This window comes from Trichechus manatus, unplaced genomic scaffold, assembly GCF_000243295.1.
Source record: "Trichechus manatus latirostris isolate Lorelei unplaced genomic scaffold, TriManLat1.0 scaffold00086, whole genome shotgun sequence".
Taxonomy (NCBI): domain Eukaryota; kingdom Metazoa; phylum Chordata; class Mammalia; order Sirenia; family Trichechidae; genus Trichechus; species Trichechus manatus.
The window spans coordinates 10,126,577-10,139,695 of record NW_004444022.1 but is presented as its reverse complement, the minus strand read 5'-3'; the positions used below and the strand labels follow the sequence as shown (position 1 = coordinate 10,139,695).

General features: G+C 41.6%; 1 protein-coding gene across 1 annotated transcript in view; it reads right to left on the bottom strand.

Moving 5' to 3' along the window:
* The window catches only part of PPM1H (protein phosphatase, Mg2+/Mn2+ dependent 1H), a 349,942-nt gene that overhangs the window by 99,680 nt on the left and 237,143 nt on the right, over positions 1-13,119 (bottom strand). The window contains exon 6 of the mRNA XM_004381557.2: positions 3,940-4,058. Coding sequence (XP_004381614.1) covers positions 3,940-4,058 — 119 coding nt within the window. The remainder of the gene's footprint in view (positions 1-3,939; positions 4,059-13,119) is intronic.

The following is a 13,119-nucleotide window of genomic DNA, read 5'->3' as shown; positions in this document are numbered from 1 at the left end:
CCCTGGCCGGGATGGCTTCACTGGAGAATTCTACCAAACTTTCAGAGAAGAGTTAACACCACTACCACTAAAGGTATTTCAGAGCATAGAAAGGATGGAATACTCCCAAACTCATTCTATGAAGCCAGCATAACCCTGATACCAAAACCACGTGAAGACACCACAAAAAAAATTACAGAACAATGTACCTCATGAACATTGATGCAAAAATCCTCAACAAAATTCTACCCAATAGAATTCAGCAACATATCAAAAAAATAATTCACCGTGATCAAGTGAGATTTACACCAGATATGCAGGGATGGTTCAACATTAGAAAAACAATCAATGTAACCCATCACATAAATAAAACAAAAGACAAAAACCACATGATCTTATCAATCGATGCAGAAAAGGCATCTGACAAAGTCCAACACCCATTCATGATAAAAATTCTCAAGAAAATAGGAATAGAAGGGAAATTCTCCAATATAATTAAGAGCACTTATACAAAGCCAATAGCCAACATAAACCTAAATGGAGAGACTTTGAAAGCACTCCCCTCGAGAATGGTGACCAGACAAGGATGCCCTTTATCACTACTCTTATTCAACACGGTGCTGAAGGTCCTAGCCAGAGCAATAAGGCTAGACAAAGAAATAAAGGGCATCCAAATTGGTAAGGAAGAAGTCAAAGTATCTCTATTTGCAGATGATAATTATCTTATACACAGAAAACCCCAAAGAATCCACAAGAAAACTACTGCAACTAATAGAAGACTTCAGCAAAGTTTCAGGATACAAGATAAAAATACAAAAATCAGTTGGATTCCTTTACACCAACAAAGAGAACTTCGAAGAGGAAATCACCAAATCAGTACCATTTACAATAGCCCCCAAGAAGATAAAATACTTAGGAATAAACTAACCAGAGATGTAAAAGACCTATACAGTGAAAACTACAAGACACTACTGCAAGAAATCAAAAAGAGACCTGCATAAGTGGAAAAACATACCTTGTTCATTGATAGGAAGACTCAACATGTTGAAAATGTCAATTCTACCCAAAACAATCTACAAATACAATGCAATCCCCATCTCAATTCCAACGGCATTTTTTAACGAGATGGAGAAACAAATCACCAACTTCATATGGAAAGGGAAGAGGCCCCAGATAAGTAAAGCATTACTCAAGAAGAAGGACAAAGTGGGAGGCCTCATACTACCTGATTTTAGAACCTATTATACTGCCACAGTAGTCAAAACAGCGTAGTACGGTTCCAGCAACAGATACATAGACCAATGGAACAGAATTGAGAATCCAGACATAAATTCATCCACCTATGAGCAGCTGATATTTCACAAAGGCCCAAAGTCCGTTAAAAGGGGAAAAGACAGTCTCTTTAACAAATGGTGCTGGCATAACTGAATATCCATCTGCAAAAAACTGAAACAAGACCCATATCTCACACCATGCACAAAAACTAACCCAAAATGGATCAAAGACTTAAATATAAAATCAAAAACGATATAGATCATGGAAGAAAAAATAGGGACAACGCTAGGAGCTCTAATAGTTGGCATAAACAGAATATGAACCATAAGTAACAATGCACAAGCACCAGAAGAGAGACTAGATAAACGGGAGCTCCTAAAAATCAAACACTTTTGCTCATCAAAAGAGTAGAAAGACAATCTACAGACCGGGAAAAAATTTTTGGCTACGACAAATCCGATCAGCTTCTAATCTATAAAATCTACAAGATACTGCAAAACCTCAACAACAAAAGGAGAAATAACCCAGTTAAAAAATGGGCAAAGGATATGAACAGGCACTTTGCCAAAGAAGATATTTAGGTGGCTAACAGACATACGAAGAAATGCTCACGATCATTAGCCATTAGAGAAATGCAGATCAAAACTACAATGAGATACATCTCACCCCAACAAGGCTAACATTAATCCAAAATCACAAAATAATAAATGCCGGAGTGGTTGTGGAGAGACTGGAACACTTACACACTGTTGGTGGGAATGTAAAATGGCACAACTACTTTGGAAATCAATTTGGTGCTTCCTTAAAAAGCTAGAAATAGAAGTACCATAGGATCCAGCTATCTATCCTGCTCCTTGGAATATATCCTAGAGAAATAATAGCTGTCACACAAATAGATATATGCACACCCATGTTCACTGCAGCACTGTTCACAACAGCAAAAAGATGGAAACAACCTAGGTGCCCATCAACGGACGAATGAATAAACAAATTATGGCATATCCACACAACGGAATACTACGCAATGATAAAGAACAATGATGAAGCTGTGAAACATAACATGGAGGAATCTGGAGGTCATTATGCTGAGTGAATTTAGTCAGTCACAGAAGGACAAATATTGAATAAGACCACTATTATAAGAACTCAGGAAAAGGTTTAAACACAGAAGAAAACATTCTTTGATGGTTACGAGGATGGGGAGGGAGGGTGAGGGTTATTTACTAACTAGATAGTAGATAAGAATTATCTTAGGTGAAGGGAAGGATAGCACACACTACAGGAGAAGTCAGCAGAACTAGACTAAACCAAAACTAAGAAGTTTCTTGAATACAATCAAACATTTTGAGGGACAGAGTAACAGCGGTAGGGATCTGGGGACCATGCTTTAAGGGGATATCTAGGTCAATTGGCATAATAAAGCTTATTAAGAAAATGTTCTGCATCCTACTTTGGTGAGTGGCATCTGGGGTCTTAAAGGCTTGCAAGCGGCCACCTAAGATGCATCAATTGGTCCCAAGCACCTGGAGTAAAGGAGAACAAAGAGCACCAAAGACACAAGGGAAGTTATTAGCCCAAGAGACAGAAAGGGCCACATAAACCAGAGACTTCATCAGTCTGAGACTAGAAGAACTAGATAGTGCCCAACTACCACCAATGACCTCCCTGACAGGGAACACAAGGGAGAATCCCTGACGGAGCAGTAGGACGATGGGATGCAGAACTCAAATTCTAGTAAGAAGACCAGACTTAATGGTCTGAATGAGACTGGAGGAACCCCGGAAAGCATGGCCCCCAAATTGTCTATCAGCCCAGAATTAAAAGAGTTTCCAAGGCCAACTCTTCAGACAGGGATTAGACTGGACTGTGGGACATTAAGTGGTACTCGTGAGGACTGTGCCTCTTAGCTCAAGTAGATACAAGAGACGAAATGGGCTACTTTTCTCCGGAGGTGAGATGAGAAGGCAGAGAGGGTTAGGAGTTGGTTAACTGGACATGGGGAATCAGAGGTGGAAAGGAGGAGTGTGCTGTCACAGTATGGGGAGAGCAGTTAGGGTCACAAAACAATGTACGTATAAATTTTTGTGTGGGAGACCAGCTTGAAATATAAACTTCATTTAAACTACAATAAACAAAAAATAAAATAAAACCCATAAAGCTTAATGTGCTTTAAAAGACCCCAAATGATTGCTCCCTGTGAATCAACAAATTAGGTCAGTTTCATGGGGTCCAAGGTACCCGGGTGGCAAAAGCTGTTTGCAATCAGCTGCTAACCTAAACGTTGGAGGTTCAAACCCACCCAGCAGCGTTATGGAAGAAAGGCCTGGCAATCTGCTTCTGTAAAGATTTCAGCCAAGAAAACCTATGGAACTCAGCTCCATTTTATAATACATCAGGCCGCCATGTGTCAGAATCAGCTCTCTGGCAATGGTTTGTTTTGGTTTTCGTGGGATCTAGTATTCCTGAGGAAGGCCTCAGAGAAGCAGAGAGGCAAACCAATAGCCATGATTTGAGAACTGGTGCCTAGGCAGAAACAGCCAGAAGCAAGTGTAGTCCCTTTTCCTTCACCACAAACCCAGGTCTCTGGCTGCACCTCCTAATCCAAACTGCAGAAGTGCCTTTTTATGGTGATGCCACTTTCTTCACACACTGTTGTGGCTGAGGCACAGGGAGGCATGTTCTTACCAGCCGGTCATATTAAAGTCCCTGTAGAGCATCTTCTTTCCAAGTTCCTTTCTCTGCACTCTCCTTGGAAACTCCAAATGTGTGAACTCATTTCCCAGCAAGTGAGGCTGCATGAATGCCTAATAGCAAAAGGAAACAAATACGTATTTAGAGGGGGGGAAGAAAAAGACTCAAGGATGTTTTGCAAATCGAGACGGTTTGCACTTTAAAAACGAAAACAAAAATAATCTCTTATTTTAATGGAAGTAAATAGATTTACAGGAAGAACAGCCTGGTGATCTACTTCTGAAAATCAGCCAATGAAAACTTTATGGATCACAATGGTCCGATCTGCAACCGATCACAGGGATGGCACAGGAGCAGGTAGGGTTTCATTCCATTGTGCAGGGGGTCACCATGAGTTGGGGGCTGACTTGACGGAATTAACAACTACCACCGCAATAAATAGACTCAAGAATCTAAATATGAATAAAATATCAATAAATACAAATCATGAACTTAATTTATAAAGGAATCATGAATTTAATTTACAAAGGGATATAACTTTTTCATTGGATATATTAACTGTAATTGGAGACATGTAATCAAGGACATACGAAAAAGGAACTGAGCTTTTCCAAAGGTTTACTTTTCAAATCCGAGATTGTTTCATTTTTCTGAATGGCATGTTAATGAGGTACAAGGGAAGAAAGCGAATCCTGACTCTTTCCTCCTTGGCTTTGTCCAAGCTCCTCTGGCTCATACCCGTAGTTAACATGGCCTTACCTCCCAAGTCTGAAAGTGAGTCTCCACATAAACACAATGGCCTGAGAGGGCGGGCTGGGACTAGATACAGCAGGCAGGAACCTTCTGTTGGACTCCCTCCATTTTGCTCTGCAGTAATTTGATCATGTAATTGGAAGACTATTCCAGAGCAGATGGCTTCCTCCCCTCCCCCAAATCTCTGTTCACACTATAAAAATCTTCAGCAAACAGCCACTTAGGGAATTGCTTTGAAACAACAAACAGTCTCATTGTCACATTCTAAATTCAAATCCAGCTACCCAAGAGATGAAATGCTCACGCAGTAACTTCCCCGCTCAGGGGCCACAGCCCGTAAGCATACCTGCACTGGAGATTCCCCACATCAAGCTGTACACTGCCCCTGCTCCTTAGCAGCCCGGGCAGCATAGAGCTTCTCTTTCTTCGGTGGGGAAAGAGTGGGCAGAACAAATTCCATCCTGGCATTGTAAGAAAGCCCAGGGATCCCTGCCACAGGACAGATGGCCATGTCCTCAGTTTACTGGAAAATGGGCACCTTCTTCAGTCTCTTTCCCACGACCCAATACAGACAGACCTCCCACTGACTCTCACGGAGGCTTGGAGGTAGTAGCTAAGCTAGGTATTAGTCATGGGAAGCTAAGGGTATCAGGAGCCAAAAGAAACAAGCTGAATTGTCGCCAGGCTGGTCAGATTTGGCCAGATATGGAATTCTGAGGCAGTAATGCTGAGCAGTCTTGGGAACAGGACTGGTCTGAGGGTGAGAAAAGTACTGTGCCTTATTGTCTACTGTACCAGTTGCCATTGAGTCAACGTCAACTCATGGGGACCCCATGTGTGTCAGAGTGTAAGTGCACTTCTCAGTTTTTAAACTGTGTTAAACATATAAGTAACAAAACATTTGCCATTTCAACAATCTTCACACGTACAGTTCAGTGACATAACTTGTGTTTACCATATTGTTCAACTATCACCTTGTATACGGTTTTCAATGGCTGATTTTTCAGAAGTAGATCACCAGGGCTTTCTTTCTGAGGTGACTCTGGGTGGATCTGAACATCTAACCTTTCAGTCAGCAGCCGAGAGCACTGATCATTTACACAACCGAGGGACTCCCTGTCTGCTGCAGCTTCAGAGATTCCAGCTCTGGGGGAATTCTGGGTCATCTTTGAGGTCTGGGACCTGTGCTAGAGTTGAGGCTTGGGCTGCTGATGGCTATCAAGAAAACTCAAATACTGGGCTTCACCGAATGGTTCTCCTAGGAAGGAAAGAAGGGAACTAGTACTTAAAAGGGCAGTTTGGTGATGTGGGCTTTGGGTGAGGCTGACCTGGGTCTGAATCCAAGCCCTGCATTTATAAGCTGTGTGATTCTGAACAGGTTATTTAATTTCCTAGGCCTTAGTTTTTTTATCTGTAAAATGAGATTAATTATATATTTATCTCACACTGATGTTTTTTTAATAATTAAATGAAATGATATCTTTAATGCACTTATCATGGTTGTCTCTGCTCATAAAAATAAAAATAATAATTATTATACTCACCTAATGATGAGTTGAGTTCTGTTACATCCTAAGTACTGCGCTAAGCACTTTGTGATTTCTTATTTTACCCTCCTAACAACTCTGTGGTCAGGATCAGCTACGTCGTTTGTCGGGCCCAACGTAAAATGAAAATGTGAAGCCCCTTGTTCAAAATTAAGAGTTTCGATGGTGACAGCAAAACATTAAACTAAGCTTGAGGCATTTCTAAGTGAGGGGACTGTGTGGCTGTACAAGTCACATGTCCATGAAACCAGTCCCGCCTAGGGGCTGTTGTTATTGTTAGGTGCCCACTGAGTGGATTTTCGACTATTAGCATCCCCATGTGAGAAATACTATTTCATCTCTCCTTTTATTTTGGTCCACCTGCGAAATCTAAGGAACAGAGGTGTAAGTGGTCAATGAACAGGGTGTCTTTTAAGTACCCTTTATTGTCTCTCAGAACTTTGGGATTGTATCAGCATAGAGTTTTTGTCACCCCCTGCTGGACTAACACTGATTCAGCAGTTACCATGTGCTAGCCCAGTATCAGGCACTTGACATGCCTTATCTTATTTATTCCCCCAATAATCCTGCATAGCGTGTGTCACAGACTCCGTTTACAAATGAGGAAACTAAGGCCCAGAGAGGTTAAGACATCGGCCAGGACTGGGTTGTTCTACAGCCCAAACTTGGTGTCATGTCCATAACCCCCATGCTAATCCCTATGTTGGCCCTTTAACCACCACACTCACATTCACGAAAAACAGTGAGGGGGCAACACAAGGTCTGCTGTGATCCTATCACTCTTAAACCATGCAAATTCTGAATCAGAAGCAGGTACCCGTGTGAATCAAGCTAAAAAAAAAAAAAGAATCACAGATCTACATGCAGCTTGACCACAAGAATGTTCCCAACATTATTTATAACATTAAGTTACTAGAATAATCACTTAATAGAAGAATGATTAAATAAAGTAGAATAAATCCATATAAAAGAATTCTATGTGGTTATTTAAAATGATGTTATGAGAGCATGTAACAATATAGAAAAAGAGTTGATACATCTGAAGTTAAAAAAAAACAGGTTATCAAACAATGTGTATGTGAATATACATATTTAGGTGTTGTGTATCATATATACATGAAACTATCTAAAAAGACAAACGTATATATACATAAATGAGCCTACGTGTGTGTATGTGTGTAAATACTGACATGTGACACACATATTATAAACAAATAGGTTACGATCCAAAGGCCATTCCTGAGTACATTTCTTCACAAATCCACGTGACTACGAGGGTTAAGCGTGTAGAGTTCCAGGCACTTTGCCTCTTAACAGGAGGATGAGTGGGCCCTTTGGTGATGCTTTAACCAGGTACTCTCATGCCCTTTTTGTTGACATACGTTTGCCTAGGCAGCTAAATCGAGAGGTCTGCTGAGGCAGATGTCTTCAGGGTGAGCCAGGATACTCCCTGGTAGCTTTGCTATCTGCAGGGGCCACCTCACCTCTCCCTCTGAGGATGTGTGGATTCAAAGGGGTCTTTGACTCTGTGTTGCGGTGACATCTGTAGCCCCTTCCCCATGCACACTCTTTCAAGGTCTCCAATCAACTGCTGGCTTTCTCCCAGGGTTAACAACAGGCTACTCTATTTCACTGACTCTAAAATGACACTGGAGTCCCTGGGTGGTACAAAGGGTTAATGCCCTTGGTTGCTAACTGAATGGTTGGAAGTTAGAGTCTACCCAGAGGCACCTCAGAAGAAAGGCCTGCCAATCTACTTCTGATAAAATCAGCCATTGAAAACCCTATGGAGCACAGTTCTACTCAGACACACATGGGGTTGCCATGAATTGGAGTTGACTCAACAGCAACTGGTGTTTTTTTTTTAAAGATGCCATTTATTAGATGCACCATTATTTTATTACCTTTAAGAAAGAAAGAAAAAAAAGCTGCCAATTAAACTATGTACAATCTTTCCTTACCACTTCAAATTTTTTTTTCTTTTTGAAAGATCTCCCTCAGACTTAGACAAATTTTTACCATTGATCACTACTATGTATATTTAAAAAGGAATGTATATTTTGGTTAAGGTTTTCCAAAACTTGTACACATTTTGAATCCAATTCTTCTCATCACTTTTCAGTGTGAGCCATTAATCTTCATGTTTTTTTCCACACAATAGCATCCTGTGTTTCATCAGACCATGGTAAGACAGCATTTCTTAAATAATCCATAAAAGACCGACAAGCATCAAAGCCACGGGTGCAAAGTTCTTAAGCCAGCTTTGCAATTATCTAGAGCTAGCTTACTTCTGACTCCCACTTTGGGAATGTGGCTCAACAAGTTTGATTCACACTTTCTAACCCCTCCACACAACCAAGTGGATCCAAAGAGGCTTCGTTTTTGTCTGCAGAATTTTCCTCCAAGTTGCTGGATACCCATCCTGCCAGTGGCCATTCTTTTGATGTTTTCATATGCCCACAGGATGACATTATGTCATGACTGCTACTTGGCTGACAGCAACAATCAACTGTAAGATATTCCGACGCCAGAGATGTTAAATGGTGGGGAAAAAAAAATGTCTTAGCTTTGAAGAGATACTATAATACTCAACCTCCATTGATACTGATGCCACACCCTTAATTTTTCTATTTTTAAGGATTTTTTCTTCCTTTCTTGCAAATTGCTACAGCACTTGTCACAAATGGCATGATTTATTTTCTGTCACAATCATGACTACCACAGAGTAATTCATTCTTTGTTACTACGGATTAAACTGTGTCCCCCTAAAATATATATTGGAATCCTAACTCCTATACCTATGGATGTACTGTATTTTTACGCAAATAACGTACGCCTTCTACATTTGTTCATAAGCGTGCTATGCTAATTTTTTATAGCAACAACAACAATAAAAAAAATGGCATAGCTGCACTTATGAAAATACCTTGAGGGAAGAGGGAGCGGTTGGCAAATAAAAGTAGAAGGAACACATTATTTGTGTAATCCTGTTTGGAAATAGGGTTCTGTCACATTAACAGACTACACCTGAGTAAAAAGCCAAAACACCAAACCCACTGCTGTGGAATCAATTCCAACTCATAATGACCCTACAGGACAGAACAGAACTGTCCCATAGGGTTTCCAAGGAGCAGCTGGTGAATTCGAGCTGCCGACCTTTTGGTTAGCCGACAAACTCTTAACCACTGCACCACCAGGGCTCCATACCCGAGTAAAGTGGGTTCTAAATCAAATTATGCCTGAGTTATAAAAAGAGCAGATTAGACACAGAGATATGAACCCACATGGGGGAAGACGGAAGCTATGTGAGGATTGTCTACAAGCCAGGCCAAGGAACCAAGAATGTCTGGGGCTACCAAAAAAGGAACAGACCCAGCTGAGACCCTGATTTGGACTTTTAGCCTCCAGAACTGTGAGAAGAAAAACTTCTAATCTTTAACGCCACCCACTTGTGGTATTTGTGTTACAGCAGCACTAGGAAGCTAAGGCACATGGGTATCTATTCATCACCCACTTTTTAAAAAAAAACATCATCCATATTCTAATTGCAGGCTTCCTTCTTACCTGCACTATCAATACTCACTGCTATTGGTTTTGTCAGACATGATGAGGACGCCAGCGTTAAAAGAAAACCTAAGAACTAAATACAAGCAGAAAAAACCACACGGTTAATTAATGAAATATGAGATGCTACAATGTAATGGGATGCACACAACTGAAAAACTACCTGCTGGTTTTCAGATGAAAACACTTAGGCCATTAGTGTATCTTTTTGTGCAATACTGATGAGAGTTTACATACGAGGTCTCAGGCGCACACCTTTATACATGTACATACACCCAACGTCATCAAAACATAAAAATCTTATCTGAGGGTCTTCTTTTTAACTTACTAATATTCACGAATATTTGTACCACTGAGCACAGATTCGTTTTGTTTAAAAAACTCCAAAAATCATCTTAAGAACCCGATTTTTAAACTAGGTTTTAAAAAATTGTTGAGAGAAGCTGCACTGTTCTGTGTTATTCTACTAATGTGTGGGAGAGCTAGAGCCATTGGGAAGAGCCAACCAGGGAAGGGACCTGGCTCCAATGCAAGAGACCCTGAATGCCCTGCTTCCCAACAGGTCAGCACAAAGACATTCTGTTCTCAGAAGCAGAGAAGCCAAATGACTTGGGAACTCCGAAACTTCTTAGAGCCTGCCCAGCATTCAAGGGACATGACTACCTAGGGTGACTTCATTAGTACTGGTCTGCCCCTGCTGGAAGCATTGCTCAAGATAGCATGCTGGGGTCTTGAGTCCCAAAAGTGATTTTACTTTGAATTCACTGTAATCTACAAGTTCCAAAATTTAAAGTCTGTAAAGAATTTGTAAGGCTGTTTTCAGCAATAAAACCCAATGACTTCCTGACTCCAACCTTGTAAGATTTACGGACAATTTTGGCATGGTTTACTCCACTGCCCATGCCTGGGAAGTTCATGTATACATGACTTGTTATCTGCTGTTGAGCTGGCTCCTAACTCATGGTAACCCCATGTACAATGGAAAGAAACGGAACCATTGTGATCCACAGGGTTTTCATGAGCTGATTTTTAGAAGTAACTGTCAGGCCTTTCTTCCTAGTCCATTTTACTCTGGAAGCTTCGCTAAAACCTATTCAGCATCATAGACTCCACTGACAGATGGGTGGTGGCTGTGTATTAGGTGTATTAGCCAGGAGAAGAATCTGGGTCTCTCTCTCTCATGGAAGGCAAGAATTCTACCACTGAGCCACCATTGTCCCCTGTGCATGACTACTGCCCTTTATTTATATGATACGCTCAATATATTTGGTTTTTCTCTTTGACGATGTTATGTGGATTTATGTACATTACAAACATCTGCATGGTGATGCAAGTTAGTTAATATAATCCATTGGGTATAGTAAATACTAGCTACTCTTAAATATGTTCATTATTCTAAAACCTTGTCTATACTCTGGTGTCCAGCACAGTACCCAAGATAACACAGGCTCTAAATAAGTATTTGTTGGAAGAAGGAATACAGAATATTCTGGCCTGCTTAACACCATTACATTTTAGCAATTATTTAAACTTTACAGAACAACATAACATAGTTTCCAGTCTTTTGAAAAAGCTAAGACTGAGGTTCATGGCACATAAAACCAATCTTGGATACATGTTACCGTATTTGGATTCAGTTAACTTTTTATAATTTGATAGACACAAAAACCAAAAACGAAACTCATTGCCAGTGAGTCAATTTTGACTCACAGTGACCCTATAGATACCTACCTGTAAAACCACATGTGTGTGGGTGCAGTTGTACCATTTAAAAACCCCTGATAATACTTCACAATCCCAAGAACATCTAAATAATAATGCTATTGCCTCTTCTCTATTTAATAAGCATTGTAGACCCGAAACCAGCGTCTTATACTGAAATGGAACTTAAAGTGTGCTGGCCTGCCATGCGCAGACAAATGGACCTCTTCATGTACCTCCATCTTTATCCTAAATTTTGAAAGACTTTCTCTCAAGAAAGTGTAACAGAATGCTGACGGGCTGAGGTACGCACTGAGTTCATGTATGTGCCAGAAATGTCACCTAGGGGGAGGGGGAACTTGATAACCACTGCCACAAGCCTTAAGGATTCTGGCGTGCACAGGTTTGCTACGAAGATGGTAGGACATATCTTTGTCACTTAGTGTCCCGGGGAGCTAATGAGAACAAACTTTCAGATATGGTGGGGTCTGGCCAGGGAAAAGGACATCTTCTTTTGGGAAAGGATGCTGCAATAACCTGTGTCAAGCAGTGGCAGAACACTGGAGTAGGGGTACAGGGATTCGACTTCCATTTCTAATTCTACTTCTCCTCTCTAGGCCAGGCCAGAAACAAGTTTCAAGGGAGGCAGAGTGGGGAAGAGCATTACACTGTGAGGAAATAAACAACCCCACTGGAGTAGTCTCTGATGACCCAGAGGGGTTAAGTCATACAGGAAAGGACAAACTTAAAGAAAAGAGAACTTCTGGAATCTTCCAGCCAGCCTCTCACTAGAGTACAGGGAGGCCAGAGACCTAGAGCAGGTGAATAACCCGAACCCAGGCCCTTCTCACTCTAGAACACACAGCCCTGAGCTTTAGCCTCCTGGGCTGGGCGGGGAGAGCTGAGAGCACCTTGGCAAGGCAGGGAGAAAACATGAAGTCTGAAGCCAGAAGCCTAGACCCCAGAGAGTGAAACCAGACCTGGCCATGGGAGGAGACCAAGGAGGCCAGAGCTCTAGCAGAGGGCTGAGTGCCAGGCCTTCGGTGGACACTCAGACAGTGGGTCTTGAGGTTACTAAAAATTGCCTGCTAGGGAACACATAATGCTTCCTCATTTTCTTCCTCCTTTTCATAAAATTTCCTCTGCTGCCTGTGGTCAGCTTCCCAGTGAGGGTGGGAGGGTGTCAGCCAATGGAGACACTGCCCAAGGTTTCAGGGTATCCAGCCAAAGGAATGCTTGCAACTATCATTTGCGCTCCTGCGTGTGCCAGGAACAAGGGGCACAGGATTTAGAGAATAATAAAAAGAGAAGCCCCTCTGCTTGAGCTAGCATGCTAGTTGCAGAGACTAAGGAAGGCTTATAGGGAAAAATAGGATATCTCCAGAGGCTAGCTAAGAAACAGAGTTGGGTACTCACTGGGGATCAGAGAAGGTGTGGTAGGAATCTGAAAAGGATCTAAGAGTTGGTCAGGCAGGGGCTCTGGGGAGGGTGCAACAAGAGTAAAGGCAAGGAATTGGGAAGTAGCACGGCATGTGGGGTTGCTTGTGGAGTTGCTCCTAGGAGAGAAGAGGGTGGGCAGACAGATGGGAGGAGTGTGGTGTCCTGGGAA